Source organism: Nelumbo nucifera, chromosome 4, assembly GCF_055504915.1.
Source record: "Nelumbo nucifera cultivar China Antique chromosome 4, China Antique-T2T, whole genome shotgun sequence".
Lineage (NCBI taxonomy): Eukaryota > Viridiplantae > Streptophyta > Magnoliopsida > Proteales > Nelumbonaceae > Nelumbo > Nelumbo nucifera.
In genome coordinates, this window is record NC_142652.1 from 29,088,717 (window position 1) to 29,107,414 (window position 18,698).

Genomic DNA, 18,698 nt, shown 5'->3' on the forward strand with positions numbered 1-18,698 from the left:
TAAACCATGAGGCTCAAGTTGCTAAATCCCCTTGGTCTCTCTTTTCTGGATGATGAAAATTTGCTGAGGCTACTTTTACTAGATAGGAAGAAGAAGAATCCATAGTTAGATTGGAGAGTGTTGATAGGAATACAAGTTCCACTGCAAGAGAGGGTTAAGTGGTGGTTGAGAGTTGCATTTGAGGCTTTGAGTCTTGTTATTATGGGGATCAGGAGTCATCAGTAGTTTCAGGGAGGGGTAAGAAAAGTAAGTAGCTCGAGCTTTTTAAGATGAGCATTGTCCCATTTAAGGTGGTTAGAGGTCTAAGAGAAGGATGAGAAGTAAAGCAAGGAGTGGAAGACTTTGTCATAGTTTTTTGATTGGGGTATGAGGATTGTTATTTGTTTGGTGAACAATCTGATTGCCTATACAGTGTTTTAAGTCGGAGCCTTTGGCTTGCCATTGTCTTTGAATTCCTAATTATTTTCTGGTGCAACTGTACAAGTGTTATGGGGTTCTCGTATACTTGTAAATTTTATGGGTGGCTGTTTTTTTTTTTTCGAGGCACAAAATCCACATAATGTCTGTTTTTTCTTTCTTTTTGTTTTCTTTAATAAAATTTTAAAATGTGATATCCAAAGGAAAAAGAAGGAAGATGCAGTAGAAACAATCAGCGTAAAAGTCTAATGTATTCCCTCGTTCCTCTTTTTAAAATCAGTTAATTGACCAAGATTATGAATATTCTATGAATGATTTATTAATCAAAGTACTAATATAGCCATAATTGATACATAGTTGATGAAATACAAACATCCTCTAGTTTATCCCCCTAAGATGGAGGTTAATGCTCACCTTGATCAGTGGTTCTTTACTAAGATTTTCATTGATACATTCTGAGGCTACCTTTTAGAACTGATAAAGGGATAACCATTTAGATTGGTTGAGATAACAATCTTTGAACATACTTTGATCCACTTTGAGTACACCTGGTTCTCCTGACAAAGCTTCCTGCTTGAATGTACTTTAAAGTTTAAACATGACTGAGTGAACAAAGTCTACAGTTTTATAGCTTTACATTGATCTAATGTTTCTTCATAAGCTTTAAATTCTAACATTTCATTCTGGTTTCAAGGTTGACTAGAATGGAATTTGTGGATGTTTCTACTGTTGCTACAGTAGTCCGAACCAGTAAGGAGAAGAAGAAAGAGAAGGAGAAGAAGAAGAAGAAGAGAAGAAGAAGAAGATGAAAGAACTGTCGAACCTGATAGCTAAACCCTATCAGTTGACCTCTTAATAGTGATTAGGCTTCTAATTAAATGTACAAGGACTAAACTGCCCCTACTTAAGTATGGGACAGAGAACCTCTAATAAGACTGCCACATAAGCTCATAACTTAACCAAGGTGAGTTGACTAATCTACCCTTATTCGGCTAACTCTAACACTCCCCCTCAAGCTGGAGAATATATGTCATATAATCCCAGCTTGTTACATATATAGTTCACTCTCCCTGAGCTTAAGGCTTTTGTAAACAAATCTGCCCACTGATCACCTGAGCTTACATGTTCTGTGCTTATCTCTCCAGTAAGAACCTTCTCCCTCACAAAGTGGCAATCAATCTCTATGTGCTTTGTTCTCTCATGAAAAACAGGGTTGGATGAGATATGGAGCGCAGCTTGATTGTCACAGTACAACTTCATAGGTTTATCCATGTGGAACCCGATTTCTTGTAGGAGATTCCTCAACCACATTAATTCACATGTAGTGTGTGCCATGGCTCTATACTCGGCTTCAACACTGCTTCTAGCCACAACCGTCTGCTTTTTACTCTTCCACGTCACAAGATTTCCTCCAAGAAATGTGCAGTAACCCGTAGTAGATCTTCTATCAGACACAGAGCCCGCCCAATCTGCATCCGTGTACCCAACTACTTCAAGTTTTCCTCCTGGTTTATACAATAGCCCACGGCCCGTAGCTCCCTTCAAATATCTTACAATTCTAAGAACTGCATCCCAGTGAGATATACGAGGATTCTGCATAAATTGGCTCACCACACTGACTGCAAAGGAGATGTCTGGTCTCGTGATAGTCAAATAGTTCAGCTTCCCCACTAGTCGTCTATACCTTACAGGATCATCAAATATTTCCCCTGTATCACTGCTCAACTTAACATTTGGTTCCATAGGAGTCTCAGCCGGTTTGCACTTAACAGTCTTGTTTCGTCCAATAGATCGAGAACATATTTTCTTTGGCACAGGTTTACACCTTGTCTTGATCTAGCAACTTCTATACCCAAGAAATACTTCAATGTCCCAAGGTCTTTTGTTTGAAAATGATTTTACAAAAATACCTTGAGTTTGTCGATCCCCAATTTGTCACTGCCAGTTATGACAATATCATCCACATAGACCACTAATAAAATCTTTCCAGCTTCTGAGTCATAGCTAAACACTGAGTGATCAACCTGGCATTGTTTCATTCCAAAATTCTTCACTTCACTAAACTTCCCGAACCAAGCACGAGGCGATTGTTTCAACCCATAAATTGCCTTTTTCAGTCTGCACACCTTACCAACCTCCCCCTGAGCAACAAACCCAGGTGGTTGCTCCATATATACCTCCTCTATAAGGTCACCATGAAGGAAGGCATTTTTTATGTCAAGTTGAAATAAGGGCCAATCATACATAACTGCCAGGGAAATTAACACAAGGACAGAGCTAATCTTAGCCACTGGAGAGAAGGTCTCCATATAGTCCACTCCATACAACTGTGAATACCCTTTAGCAACAAGTCTGGCTTTCAGACGCTCCACACTACCATCTGGCAAGTATTTAACAGTATACACCCATTTACAACCCACAACATGCTTACCAGGAGGAAGAGTAGTGAGCTCCCACGTGTGAGTATGCTGAAGAGCAGAGAGTTCCTCCTCCATTGCCTGCCTCCACCCAGGTGAACTAAGAGCCTCTTGGACATTGTTAGGTATGGAAATAGATGACAATAGTGAAACAAACTGGCAATGTGAGGCGGAAAGGCGAGATACTTAAACAAAATTGGAAATGGGATGGAGAGTAGAACTACGTTTACCTTTCCGTAAGGCAATGGGTAGGTCAAGTCCTGAGGGTTCAGCAACAGGAGCAACGACAGGATCCGCGGACAAGGTAGAAGCTGGAGGAGGGGCCGGTGTCGTTCGACGTGTATACACTTGCCGAATTGGTGGTCATTCAGTAGGGATCTGCACTGGATGAGGTGACGAGTCAACTCCAACAGGAACACCCGGAACGGGATCACTGACCGGAAGAGGAAGAGGAAGTAAAGGTGGAGACGAAGATGCTTCAGTTCCTGAGAAGAAGGGAACAAACTCAAAAAAGGTGACATCAGGACAGACATAGCACTTCCGAGTAATGGGATTGTAACACTTGTACCCTTTTTGAGTCCGAGAGTAGCCAAGAAAGACACACTTAATGGAGCATGCATCCAACTTGTCTATTCCAGGACTCAGATTGTGAACAAAGCACACACAGCCAAAGATACGAGGTGTTAATGGAAAGGGAGACAAGGTGGGGAACACGATAGAGAAGGGAGACCGACCATGAAGAATAAAGGAGGGCATCCGATTAATGAGGAAACATGCAGTAAGTACAGCATCACTCCAAAACCGTTTAGGAACACTCATATGATGAAGAATAGACCGAGCTGTTTCAAGGAGATGACGGTTCTTCCGTTCAGCCACCCCATTTTGTTGAGGAGTGGATGCACAAGAAGTTTGATGAATGATGCCATGTTGTTCTAAATACTGTTGAAAGGAAGTTAGAAAATATTCACGACCATTATCTGAACGAAGAACTTTGATTGGAACACCAAATTGTGTACGTATTTCAGCATGGAATTTTTGAAAAATGGAAAATAATTCACTCCTTTCTTTCATTAAATAAATCCATGTCCTTCTTGAACAATCATCAATAAAAGTGACAAAATACTTGTAACCATTATAAGACTCTATTTTGATCGGGCCCCAAACATCTGAATGAACCAAAGCAAAAGGACTCAACATACGACTTTCAACTCTAGGATTGAAGGAAACACGACGATGTATCCCAAACTGACACGACTCACACTGTAACACTGACAAATGACTCAAAGACGGAACTAGTATCTTGAGTGCCTTGAGAGAAGGATGTCCCAGTCGATAATGCCACTGTAGAGGAGTGAGTGAAGTCTGAAGTGCAACTGACGATCCACCACCGTCAAGATAATACAATCCACCAGCTTCATGCCCCCCACCAATCTTCTTCCCCGTCCTGAGATCCTGAAAAACACAAGAGGAAGGGAAAAAAGTAACAGAACAGTTAAGAGTCTTGGTTAATTTACTAACAGACATAAGATTGAATGGAAACTTAGGGACATATAGAACAGATGATAAAGAAAGAGAAGCCATGTCAACATTGCCAACACCACAGATGGGAGAGGAGGAACCATTGGCAAGGGTAATAGTTTGAGATGTGGAAGTTTCAGAGAGAGAAGAGAACACACCTGGAGTCCCGGTCATGTGATCAGAGGCTCCAGAGTCAATAATCCAAGGAGAGGTTTTAGATGACAGGCAAGCTATACCTGAGTGGGCAAGAGTAGCAGTAGTGTGCTGTGAAATGGACTGAAGGAACCACTCATACTCATCACGCGGTACACTAACCATCTCCCTTTCGGAAACAGATGTAGATGTGGAAGGAGTTAGGTCTGCCTGTTGATTATCATTGACATCAACCCCACCAACAACAGCATGACTGGCCCATTTAGAGGGAGGGTGGCCATGAAGATCATAACAGAAATTTACGGAATGTCCTTCCCTGCCACAGTGGGTACACTTCCTTGTAGAGCTGCCTTTTTCTTTGCCACGGCCTCCTCCTGAGTCACGACCACCACCACGACCAAATATGGAACCACCATGACCTCCTCGGGAGGCATGTCCTCCCCCTTTCGTACCACGTCCACCTCCTCTGGCTGTCACAAAAGCTGATCTATCAGACTGTGTGGGATTCTCTGTCTGCCCCAAAGAAATCCTGCGAAGCCGAGCAAACACTTCCTCAAGTGTAGGAAGGGTAGAGCCCCCCAATATTTGGGCCCTAACTGGTTCATACTCTGATTTCAACCCCACTAAGAACCTTGTGACATCTAGTTGTTCCCTCTGTTGTTGTTGAACTTTAACATCTGGAGTGAGAGGATGATAGACATTGAGCTCATTTATGAGGTTCTTCATACTGGCATAGTACTCTTCTAGGGTTTTATTTCCTTGTTGCAGACCAAAGTACTCCTGATAGAACTGATATACCCTTGTAGTATTATCTTGCCCAGAATACAGCTTCTTGGCATGTTCCCATATGTCCTTAGCTATATCTAAGAACATGAAGTTGGCACTTATTTTGGGTTCCATACTGTTCCATAGCCATGTCATGATTTGAGCATCCTCTTGTTCCCAATCATCAAACCCTGGAGAGTCAGCCGGTGGTTTATCTTCTTTCACATGCTTCACTTTTCTCTTTGCCTTGAGAAAAACTTCCACCGACTTGGCCCATGGAACATAGTTCTCACCATTCAGTTTAATTGAGGTCATGTGTACACCTAGATAGTCAGAGGAAACCACCACACTAGGTTTCTGATCACTACAGCCATCTCCCATTGCTGCCATGATACTCTTTCAATGCTGCCTCTAATCTGAATTCCCAATCACCGACTAAGTGCTGCTGTCAAGAGTTTGATGTTCCAGAACCTACAGCAGTCCCTAAACACAATGATAGATACACACGCCTTTGTTCTTATCCACACCACTACTGATTTCACAAAAAAAAAAAAACACAGACTACACCGACATTAATTCAGCACTTACTAATCACATGCAAGCTCTCTTACAACTACTCAACAGAGTTTGTGCATCACAAGCACCACCACACAGCCATAGCTGTCACACACAATACAGACCTGCTTAATGCTTTTAAGAGGGCACCACAAGACCAACAAAAACTCAACTAGTACCATTGCATTACACCTTGCACCATTCGGCCACCTACAGTAGCAGCCCTTACACCATTTGGTCACTGTAAGCACAGCCTGTTCTTGGAATTTTTCCAAGAACCAGGGCAACAACCAACCTAGTTCTCTAGGTTCTGATCAGTCCTCTCAAGTTCTTGAAGATTTTCAACCCAGAAATACCAACAGCACACAGAGGAGAGATAACCAACCTTCGTTTGAGAGCTTCAGCCAACCATTCACTGCTGAAGTTGTTTTCTTAGGAAAGGAGGTTCTGTGCACCAGAAAAAAGAAGAGCTGTGATGTTTCAGGCCTGGGACGAACCACTTTTCTCCATTTACAGCCCAGAGAAGAAAAAGGAGGGAACTGAAGCATGAACTGAAGTTGTCACGAACTGAAACAGGTCACGAACTGAAGTTGTCACGCTCTGATACCATGTTTCTACTGTTGCTACAGTAGTCCGAACCAGTAAGGAGAAGAAGAAAGAGAAGGAGAAGAAGAAGAAGAAGAAGAAGAAGAGAAGAAGAAGAAGATGAAAGAACTGTTGAACCTGATAGCTAAACCCTATCAGTCGACCTCTTAATAGTGATTAGGCTTCTAATTAAATGTACAAGGACTAACTGCCCCTACTTAAGTATGGGACAGAGAACCTCTAATAAGACTGCCACATAAGCTCATAACTTAACCAAGGTGAGTTGACTAATCTACCCTTATTTGGCTAACTCTAACAGTGGAGAACATACAAAATTTTAATTTTGGCCTGTAATAGAGAGAAAATAGGAGATTAATTAGATGGTTATGTAAGATAGCATTTAAAAAGGGATAAGATAAATAAGTTTAAGAAAAAATAATAGGGAAAACATAAAGGTGTGATATCCAATAATCTAATTTCATATATACTGAAATTTTGGATTCATTGTGAAATTCCACTTAGACTCTGGTTACTTATTTTTGCTTCAACCTGGGAAGAACTACTCAAAACTGAGATTTAATTCCTTGCACATGCTCCCCCAGTCATCTCATGAAAACAGAAGCATTGAACCTTCTGGCCAAGCTCACCACACTGACAGAAGCATGGATTCTCCCCATTTAATTCAACCATCTTACTCATGTATGTCATTATCACTTTCAAGGCTTAGTGCTGAAAGCAGTGCTACTGATCATCTTTATGGTGGGATTTTATCCAACATTATGCAAGAGGTATCATCATGGGGTTCACCAGATCTGAAAAATCCTCATTCTGAAGCCAGAGAAAATGCCATGATTAGATACAAAGAGAAGAAAAAAGTTCGAATGTAAGTTTCTTACTAGATCAGTTTCTGAAGCTAATAATATGTTGCATGTATGGGTTATGCTCCAATTATGAATACAGAAGGATGAGTAAATCCATCCCCCCTGTTTCCAGGTATAAGAAGCGAATCCGATATGCTTCTCGAAAAGCTAGAGCTGATATAAGGAAGCGAGTCAAAGGCAGATTTGTTAAGGAAGAAGGATATGAATCTGGTTCTATTAATACAACAAAAAACTGTTGAAAATACCCTTTGTTGTTCTGTCATAGTCGGTTCTGTTCATAAACAATCTGATGCAAGCTTGCACCAGGTTGATGCTACTCTTCTCTTTTATAGCTTAACGTTAGTCCAGTTTTTGGCCTTGGATATGTATAAACCATGTTATGGTTTTAATGCAGTGAAGAACTGTTAAGCTAGAAGCTTGATATTCATATAATAGTGAAGAGCTGAAACCATAACATGGTTTAATTCTTTCTGTTGGCTTAGCAAAGAAATATGGTCTGCTTTCTTTCTTGCTTATGTTACTCTTCTACCCTCATCAAAGTAATTGGTTTATGCTTTTTTTCTTATGTATCTTTTAACAACATTCAGTGAGCTTTTAACCTGAGCTTTGTCAAATTTTCATCCAAATACCCACTGAAGTAGAGCTTAATGCTGACTGTGAAATGATAAAACAGTAATGGTATTTCAGGCAATAAGGTAGCAGTTTTTCAAAATCAACTTTTGAAAAAATATTGCTTTGATGATGTTGATAGCTCAGAAAATTGCTGTGCTTTAATGTTGAGGTTTGCTCTAGTGCCTGTCTAGGAGGGCTTTCACGCTATGGCTTTTGGATTTTGGCCTTGTGAGGTGAAGCACACTTGGAAAGCCTAGTAAAAAAAAAATCCGGAGAGCCAAATTTTGGTTATCATACAGCCATTTACATGGCTCTGTCGACAAGCCTCTTCCAGTAGCTTCTTCAAAGCAGCTGAACTACCGAAGTTAAACCCTCCTAAATTGGCACTTAATCTAGTATATGCCAAAGCTTAGGATGTCAGACATCTTTGACCATATTCTAATAAGTAATTGCTAACAAATTATGAACGTTCACTATCCCTAGATCATTACACTCCTGATAATAAGTAATGCCTTCTAAAAGAATTACACTCCTGATATTTGGACTCTAGCTCATTAGCTACCACATGGATGTGCCAAAGTTATATTATCTAAAGGGTGATTACCCAATATTGATCCCAGATAGAAGTGGGGAGGACTAGAAATGGACCTCCTCTTAGGTAAGCTTTGCACCAAATGGTCGTTATCAGCCTAGGGACATAATTTGTTACTAAAGCCCCCAAAGTGGGTGATTCATTATATCTTTGAAGGAGCCTTTTCAGTCTGAACAATAGGCATAAGAACGTCCTTTCATGGGCGTTCAAATCCTTTTGTTACTCAATGTTACACCTTCTCTAGCCACTAGGGGTGTCATCATTTTTAGCCCAGCTGCCCGGAAATTCCACGCTTGGGCTTAGTTTTTGTGTTCAACCCTGGCCCAACATATTTATATTAATTTATAGGGTAAATTACAAAGAACCATCCGTACTTTGTTTTGCGACAAAAACCGCCATGTATTATGACCATGAGACAAAGACCCCTTTCCATTAGTTTTCCGTTGAAATCTGCTGTTGTAATATTTTTTAATTCCCATACTACTCTTGTAATAACTATTAATTAGGAGAAAAGCACTGTTTATCTTCCCCAACCTCATGATACACGAACAGCGGTGGTAGTTATTGCAGCGGCAGCGGACTTTCGTTGAAGTCCTCCCTCTCTCTCTCCCCTGATCCCTCTTCTTCGCCTTCCCCTTCCCCTTTCTTTCCTCCCCTTTCTTCTTTCCGATTTCCTCTGCTTTCCGTTCCTTGCATAGGAGAACAGACAGCAGAAGGATGGAGAACAGACAGGATCTACTTGCCAGCAGAAGGTAGTCTTTCCAAGGCAGTACTGCACGAAGCCAATATTGGTTGGAATTGAAAAATGGATAGTGTTGAACTCAACTAAATATATATCTAGAAAAAGAAGCAAGAAGAAAGGGAGCAAAGTAGTAGTAGTAGTAGGAGAACCCCACCTGCTCAACAACCTTCTTGGCTTCTGATGATGAGGCCAGTAGGGACATTACCGAAGGTTGCTAAATATTGACAATCACATTGTGGTTGGGACACTTCAAGTGCGCCTTTGGGTTGGTGTCGCCTACCACCGCCCGTATCTTTCCGTCCTCCCTTTGCCATGACTGGACGTTTGCTAGAGTGATGCTCGGTGATTATGCTACATATGGTATCTCTATTGACTGTCAGTATCTTAATCTCTTCTGGGTTTCCTCCCATATTCTCCAACACTACTAGAAGGTTTCCACTTGGCTTCAGGAACACCCTCGGGACATGGTACTTGAATCAAAATCATGGATTCAGCAACACCCTCGGGACATGGTACCTGAATCAAAATCATGGATTTATATATATAGACAGATCACAGATGTTGAGATGGATGGATATGGTTAAGCTAGTAGCAGCATTAGGTGCAATTAATTAATTAATACATACTCGGACTGAGTGGGCTTCCCCAAAGGAGACTTATAGTCTACCCAGTAACGACCAATGCTTTTGCCATTAACCCAAACCATGCCCTTGTCCATACTTGTTAGATTGAGAGTGACTGGGTTGTCTCCTCAGGAGCGTCAAAGTAAGTCTGCAATGAGAAATTTTCATCTTATCTGTTACCATTCGTAGTTAGATATAAGTTGTAATTAAAAAAAAAAACAAAAACATCACACCAAATTCGTCCTGCAATGATACCTTGTACCATGTAAGAGCATGTCCACCCCCCTTGGCCTCTTTCCATGATACCTTCTCTGTTCCCTCTGGAGTAAAGATTTGGTTCTTTTCTCCATCCACTCCAACCTGTGGCATGCACCAAGCTTAATCCATTGGGTAACTGCTGCTCATGGACTGGGATATATGGTGCAGTTTAAGCTTAAAAGTTGATGCATGATTACTTGATGTCCCCATCCATTGGCCGATAGATCAAGTGTTCTGGTGTTCAAACCTTGGGCAGCTACACGATGAACACCAGCAAGCCTAATGTTCAAGTAGGCTCCACTATCCTTCATTCAGAGAGAAAGAGAGAGAGAGAGATCCTTACTTAAATTCCTTGTTTAAGATAAGAAAGAAAGGGAATTGAACATTGCAGAATATATATATATATATATATATGTGGTTGGTCCCAGGTTTTAGGGGTACTGGTTTCTGGAATGTGAAAGCCTTTTCAATATGGCTGCCATGTCAGGACCCTGAAATCCAAAACAAAAAGCAGAATATATATATAGTAGGGTAGTGTTTAGTCAATTATCAAATTGTAAGTTGTAACCGGAGGTAGATGAATGGCATGCTAATATGTACCTACATAGATCTGGGCTTGAGCTGCCAAGGCTTCCGAGTCTGCTTTAGTTTCTGCCCTATTGGTGTAACCTGGTAGTAAAGGTCTGATTCTGCCTGCTGCTACTTCCCTCACTTTGTACTTTCTACCTAAATTACCAGCTCACTGACTCCCCTCCCTCCCCGACGACAAACACAGTGGGTCTGTGGCTAACCTTCTTCAAATATGTGGCTCGCCCCCCACTCAGAAAAGGAAGGATAAATAAATTTTAATTGGGATTAAAAAAAAGTTATCTCATGGTTGAGTAATAAATAGAATCTATTTTAGTTTTCTGACTCAAATAAAAAAGTTTGGAGTGAGTCCCATTCTTTTAGATAAAGCGTGTTGTCAATTACAAATCCAACCTAATTTGGTCTCCTAAATGAAATAAATAAAAAAAAATCTAAGTTTAAAATTTACCACGTGGATAGTGAGTCCCAAATAAAATATATAAATGGTAGTAATTAACCAGTAATAGTAAATAGAATAGGGGATGTTACCCATTCACACCACTAAGAATATGACTAGAATATATGTTGTGCCAAAAGAAATTTTACCAACCATGATTAAGAAATTTTGAGAGAGAGAGAAGAAAGAGTTTTGATGAAGAAGCAAGCATACAAGTTACAACCATCGTAGCCACTTCTAACTAACTACAAAAACAAAAAACATGTTTTAATCCAGCTCATCTTGCCAGTTGGCAGGAAAACGAGACAACCAAAAAACACCATCACTACCACCCGCGCGCCTCGAGCCTTCCAAGCCACGCAACCCACAAACAACCCGCGACACGACCATACGTACCACTACTCCTACTGTGTTTCTCGACTCGACTAAGTACGTAGTACGTATCTCTCAGGCTCAAAATATTTCCATTAACAAATTACAATTCTCTGACTGGTAGGACCAGCCAAAGTCCACCCAAAAACCAAAAAGGACCCGGTTAACATTTCGGCTTCGGGGTTCACTTCCTCATATCAGGCCGGGCCCGCTTGACTGATCTCTTTCAATTTGTCCCTTTTAAATTTTGGGGTCGGATATTTTCCATATTTTAAAAAATAGGTTTATTCATTCAGTTAAATTGAATTATTGGTGGATTGTCATAGAAAAATTAGTTAATAAGGTAGATTGGTCAATTAGAGTTAATTTCTTTGTTAAAAATAGGAAAAATTCTCAATTAGTATTCTGTAATTTGGGCTTAGTGTCATTTTGGTTCCCGACTTTAAAATGTGATAATTCAGTATCCAAACTTTTAGAACGTGTCAGTCCAGTACCTGCCATTAATCAGTCCGCTAATCAGCTGTTAAGTGACAATTGAAAAGATGCAAATGCCCTTGAGTGTCATGTGACCCCAGCTTTCTTGAATAGAAGAGGCAAGAATTTGGGACTATTCATTTTTTATCAATGTTTGGATGGTTGATAAAGAAGATTATATGACACTTGAAGAGCATTTGTGTCTTTTCAATTGCTACCTAACGGCTGATTAACGGCAAGCATTTGTGTCTTTTTAAAGTTTGGGAACCAAAGTGGCACTAGACCCAAAGTACAAAATACTTATTTTATCACTAATGGAACTTCATTGATGTGGTAAGGGTGTTTGATAACACTTTTCAGATGTCTAACATCTAAAAAAAATTGCATTTTAGAGGTAAGGGTGTTTGGTAAAAAAAAAGATGTCTAAGACCAGGTCTCATGTTTTACCAGAATTTAACGGAAACTGCTAAATTGCCAAAATACCCCACTAAACGTCTTTGAATTTTCTTTTTCTTGCCATTCTCTTAAAATCTAACCCAAAAATGCCTTTAATCGTTACCCTTGCTGAGAAATCTGACTTTCTCAATCCAGTATTGGGAAGAGCAGCGACTTACCCAAAAGAGAAGAGAATGGAACAAGAACAGAGGCAGGTGATCCACATCAGCCTACATTTGGGCATCGGGTTCTGCTTATCCTTCCAACCCTGTAGAGTGAATCTGGTGGCGACGTAACCCACCACAAGAGAAAGACCGAGCAAGATAAGCCGAACAATTGCAATGGGAATAAACACCAAAATCTTGAGCCATTCATAGGGACCTTGGATATCTGGGGTATGATTCCGAAACGGATCAATTGGGGACTGGGGAGGAACAGGAAAGCTGCCAGCACCGATGAAGTGGAGAGGGTTGTGTTCTTCGGAGGTACCACAGAGGGATTATTGTGATGAACTGAGGAAAGCGAATCGCAGCTGCTAGAGCCATCGGCTTCGATGTCTAGGATTAGTTGGGTTTCGGAGGATGAGTCTCTGAAGTGTTCGGGTTACAAAAGAGGAGAGTTGAGTCCAACTTCCACCATTAGCATCAGACACAGCTAAGAGTAAGAGGGGGAAAGTTGAAAGAGAGAAGGGAGGAGGGAAAGTGTGAAAAAAAACTGCCTCGGTTCCATCCTGTTGCTAGAAATCTTCCGGTCTTCCTACGACTCCAATCCGATCATCCCTGTTGCTGCTACGTGGGAATGTTAGATAGGAATGGCAACGGGGCAGGTTTGGGGTGGGGATTACATTCCCCATCCCCGACCCCGACCCCGACCCCCAAATCACCCTCTGTCCCCGTCCCTGTCCCCGATCCCCGGCGGGGAAAGGAATCCCCCTTCCATCCCCGACCCTGATGGGGATGAATTCCCTGTCGGAAACCCAAATTCCCGACGGATCGAGAGGTTGAGACAGAGAGAATGAGATTGAGACCGAGAGAGAGGACCATTGGGAGAATTAAGATTGACGACGAGAGAGAGTCTAACGGGTGATGGCGGTCAGCAACGATAGGCGAAGGTTAGAAGGACTGGTGACTAAAACTCTTCTTTATCTATTCTCTATCACTCGAGAAGGCACAAAGCTAGGGTTCTGAATCTTTTGCGGCGACGGCGGGCGGCGAAGAGTCGAAGATGAAGGAAGGTGAATTGGCAAAGTTGTTCCAGAGACAGACGAGTTGAGAGTTCTCGACTTCTCTCTTCTCTCTGTCGAGGGTTTTAGACTTTAGTTTAGTATTTTACACTTTTACTATTTTTCAAGTTTTAATAATTAATATTTTAAAAATGAATAATTATATATATATATTAATCGGTGACGGGTCGGGGTGGGGATTGCATTCCTTGTCCCCATCCCTATCCCCAATCGGGGATTCAGGGGTAGCCCCACCCCCGACCCCGCCAAGGTACCCCCCATCCTCGACCCCATCGGGTCGGGGAGCCACATAGCGCAAGAGGGTCCATGTAATTTACCCTAAATAATAATGTATTTAATAATTATATTTTATTTATATCATATTATTTAACAACAATAATAAAGCAATATTGTTATAAATATTTGTTATTAATTAATAAATATTATTATTTATGTATTTAAAGAAATAATACTACTAGTAATAATATTTATATAATAATAATATCATTATTATTTAATAAAAATTTAAAAATTTTATTTATTATTAGTTAATAATAATAAATAAATATTATTATTACTTAAATAGTAAATAATTATGTACTTCAATAAATCATAATATTTGTTGATTAATATAATAATTTTTATTTAATATTCTTTTTATTATTTATAATATTATATCAAACAATCTATTTCTAATGGTAAAATAGTAAACTTCACCATTTTAGATGTTAGAGAATTGCTCAAACTCAAATGATCTTATCTTTTTAGAACCTCTAAAAAGCAATAAATTATTTCTACTTCTTTTCAAATTTCAGACCCAAATAATAGTTTTTTTTTGACTTTTTAGACATCATATTTCAGATTTATCAAATGCCACCTAACTGTTTAGTGGGGTGTAACTCAGCTTGGCCTAAGTTAGCATTTTACATAGTTTTAGGTTTGGGCCTTTGGATCATGCCAGTTCAAGTTTCGACAAAACCCAACCCAAGCCTACCCAAGTTACACCCCTAGTGCCTAGACTGGTGGATTTGATTGGACCATGGAAACACTCAAGAAGTCATTGTGTTCAAATGTTCGTTTATTTGTTGTCTAATTTGGAAAGAAAAAACCATTGCTACTTTGAACAGGCTTTTTTCAATCCTCAAAGAGTGTTGGCCTTGGCTTAGTGTCTATTTGGAACCATTGCTGTTGCTCCAGAAAATGGCACCACATCAGCACCATGTAGGAAAAAACGGTGTTGCAGAAAACAACTATTTGTTTGGAACCGTTTTTCCATAGAAAACGGTGCTCTAAGCCACGCCTTGGAAATTGGGAAGGCATGGCTTGGAGCAACGCCAAATTTGGCGTTTCTTGGAGATATAGCTCGTTGCTGCCAACAGGGTAGTGATGTGGCAGTGGATAATAAGTAGAAGTGCAGAAAATGTTTATTGGAGCATTGGTACCAAACAGAAAAAGTTGTTATTGCTCCGGGAAACGTTCTACCTGGTAGCAATGATTCCAAACAAAAAAAAAAGGCACCATTTTCTCAGAAAACAGTGCTCCAAGCCATACATCATAAAACGGTGTTGCAACTGCAGCATCGATGCCAAACATATATTTACTCTCTCCTTAGAACCAATCAGAACTTGCAGGCCGGGTGAGAAATAGACAACTCATCCACCACCCACCATCTCTTCTTGTAACGTATCAGATGGCTCTATCCTCCATAGGGTACAAAGACGATGACCTCAAAGGCAAATTTAGCAAATTGAACAAGCCCTACAATGACCTCAAGAATCAAATTAAACGAATTGAAGCCTCAAAAGGCAAAATCCATGCAACTCAAAAAGATTACATCTCATCCAATAACAATGGAGTGGTAGACCAGGTCATTGAACAATTTTGCCCAACACTGAAATGTATAGAATTTAGAGAAAGACACAAGAAAAGCCCAAACACAAGTGTTGACATTCTATAACAACTAGTGTAAGGGTGCGTATGCAAAGAAGGGTAAATATAAAATTGACATTATACAATCAAATTAACTTTCATGAATGCACCAAAACCAAGACAAATATTCACTTTATAATAGTATAGATGCTATGGCTAGGGGATTCCAAGTTGGGGGATAATAGTTTAATCACGTATTTGGCATTACCTTCAAGTTGAATCAAACCTATGGACATGTCTTGAGCCAATTTTAGACTTTCCAAAATCCATGTTTATGAACTCTCAAAACACATCCTAGGATGAAGTTCCTCACATAATTTCTAATTAGGATTTTTTACCCTAACAACCCTTAAACTTTGCTAAAAAAACATTTTAAACCCTAGAGAATTAAAGTGGCCAATTTTGTTCTCAAACTAGGATGGAAAGGCCACTTTAAGACAAAAATAAACCACGTTAGAGACATCATTGATAGATCCGTTAGACAATGAATAAAATAATAAAATCATACTTATGTGGCACTGTTCAAGTTTGAAAAGGCCACTTTAGATATTTAAAATCCATTAACTAAAAGATAAATTTTAGGGTAAAATACAAAAATCTCCCCTGAAGTTTTTGACAATCATAAAAACCTCTCCTATAGTTTCGTTTTAGCAAAAACCTCTCCTCTATTTTTAGCAAAATCAACAAATACCTCCTTCCTGTCAATGACCAAGACAGAAAACGTTAAAGAGATTACCCTTTTTTTTCAAAATACCTATTTTACCCTTTCTCGAACACTATTATCTTCTTCCTCACACGCACAACAACAGCAGAATGGCAGTGCACTCCCCCCTCCAACCATCCCACTTCTTTAATTTCCCTATGATTCTCTCTTTCTCTCTCCCCAACAACGGCAAAATGGTGGTGCATTGTTCATCTCTACCTCTCCTCTTGTTTGTTAATGTTTCTGTCTCTATTGATGAAACTAATACCTTTCATCTCCCCAGATCACATTGACTTGCAAGATTGGAACGACCAGAGCAGCACCAAGAATCCGAGCAATCACAACGGCATCAACTATCTGATTCCTCTGGTGATTCATCCCACTAGAAACCACAACCAACATATACTTTCTCCGGTCCTTCACAATCACTTCGCTCGAACTCCAATACTCACTACTGAAATCTAAGCATGGTCGATAACCCAAACCATCTGGTTGCTTCCAAAACTTTGTTTCCTCACTGTCCTCCTCTTTGTGGCAAGCGTCCCCGCCATTTGATCCTTGACCCATCTGCGTAACCGAGTCCTTCCTCAAGATTAACGTCTGTGGCTGACCAACGAAGCATGGGTTGGGCGAGAAAGGCAATAGTGGGTTGAGATTGAAGCCCAACCTCAACATTCCGACGAAAGCAAAGTGAATGTTGAGGTTGGGCGTTCCCATCTTGGTGTTGCTCTGGTCGTTCCAATCTTGTAAGTCAACGTGATCTGAGGAGATGAAAGGTAAAAGATAGTTTCATCAATAGAGACAGAAACATTAATAAACAAGTAGCGCAAAGAATCGAAAGATGAAATTGTAAAACACACATTTACAAAAATCCCCCTTTACCAATGATTTTTTAAGGAACGTCTTTGTGGCTTATGTTTCATTCTATTTTTCTTGATTTAAATCAGGCAAACTGAAGAAGAAAGGGAGAGCAAGAGGAGACGCAGAGATGAACAGTGTACTGCCATTCTACCGTTGTTGGGGAGAGAGAGAATTAGAGGAAAATTAAAGAAGAGGGAAAGTTGGAGGGGGGAGTGCACCGTCATTCTGTTGTTGTGCGTGTAGAAAGAAGATGAATAGTGATCAAGAAAGGGTAAAATAGGTATTTTGAAAAAATGATCATCTCTTTAACGTTTTCCATCTTGGTCATTGACGGAAGAGAGGTATTTGTTGATTTTGTCAAAAATAGAGGGGAGGTTTTTGCTAAAATGAAACTATAGGGGAGGTTTTTATGATTATCAGAAACTTCAAGGGAGGTTTTTTGTATTTTACCCTAAATTTTATTAACTTTGAAGTAAACTAGTTCAAGGATATTATCAAATTTGAGTCATTAAATTAACAATAATTAATTTAATAGTAAATAATTACAATAATTAAGAACAAATTATTACTTAAACACTAACTTAATTATCTTAACTAATTGTAAACTAACAATCACTTAATTAACTTAGTAACTCAATTTGCTTAATTGCATTAATTTACTTAATTTCTTTAATTACCTTTGTTACTTAATTTGCTTAATTAACATTAATTTAATTTACTTATTTACCTTAATTAGCTTTGTAATTTGATTACTCTATTTACTAAACTTAGTTTACTTAATTTACTTAATCAATTAATTATTTATTTAATTACATGATTTTAAAATCGCCATTGACCTAATTGGTCAAACCAGTTGACCTAAGAACCAGTCAACTACCTGATTCTATTTTGTAATTGCCCAAAATTTTTCAAAAAAAGTGAACTTGGTCAATAAAATGTTAGATCTAGACTGTTGAATTGCTAAAATTCCCATTGGATATTCTAGAGGGTGTTTGGTTTCGTTTACGTTTATTGAGGGTGCCAAATAGGCACCACTTCAGCATTTTCTCTCTTGCTCTTCTGCATGCATCGAAAATGAAAAAGTCAATTTTAGTTTATGTGCATGCCAATTATTTGTGGAAGTTATTTTTAAAGCTTCCACAAACGGCCAAGCGTTTTTTCACTATTACACTGATGTGGAGCCTAATGGCGCCTAGTTGTCATCAACGGTTGTAATTATTGCATTTCTCGATTTTACCAATAAATAAAGTACAAACATTTATTCAATAAACATAAATGGAACCAAACAGATACCTAGTAATTTACTATTGATAGGAACGGATATATCATTTATGGAAAGAGGTTCTCAATGCACGGCTACGATGATGTGAGGGGCGTTCTGTGAAGAATAAAGGGTTTTTAGTAAATAAGGGCAACCTTTTGCCCTTAATATCAATAAAAAATAATATTTTTACATATTAATCAAAATATGATAGCTTTTTTATAAAAATATCAAGAAAGGGCAGTTTGACAATGTTGCTTGTCTTCCTCCTCCCGCCTTTGTATTCACATCCTAGAAAA

At 39.4% G+C, this 18,698-nt stretch overlaps 1 protein-coding gene and 1 long non-coding RNA gene across 6 annotated transcripts in view; one reads left to right on the forward strand and one right to left on the reverse strand.

Annotated features, from left to right (window-relative positions):
• The window catches only part of LOC148792108 (zinc finger protein CONSTANS-LIKE 9-like), a 31,136-nt gene extending 23,219 nt beyond the window's left edge, over positions 1 to 7,917 (forward strand). For 3 of the 5 annotated variants that reach the window (XM_088903565.1, XM_088903563.1, XM_088903564.1), the window contains exons 4-5: positions 7,013 to 7,293; positions 7,404 to 7,917. In XM_088903565.1, the coding sequence (XP_088759691.1) occupies positions 7,013 to 7,293; positions 7,404 to 7,530 (408 nt within the window). In that variant the 3' untranslated portion in view covers positions 7,531 to 7,917. The remainder of the gene's footprint in view (positions 1 to 7,012; positions 7,294 to 7,403) is intronic. The other 2 variants (XR_016085608.1, XR_016085607.1) reach the window with 1 other exon arrangement.
• Positions 7,918 to 8,064: 147 nt separating this feature from the next.
• On the reverse strand, positions 8,065 to 13,984 carry LOC148792109 (uncharacterized). Its single transcript, XR_016085609.1, has 3 exons — positions 10,116 to 13,984; positions 9,864 to 10,008; positions 8,065 to 9,753 (listed from the first exon to the last, which is right to left on the reverse strand). It is a non-coding gene; the product is annotated as an uncharacterized LOC148792109 (long non-coding RNA).
• Positions 13,985 to 18,698: the final 4,714 nt, after the last annotated feature.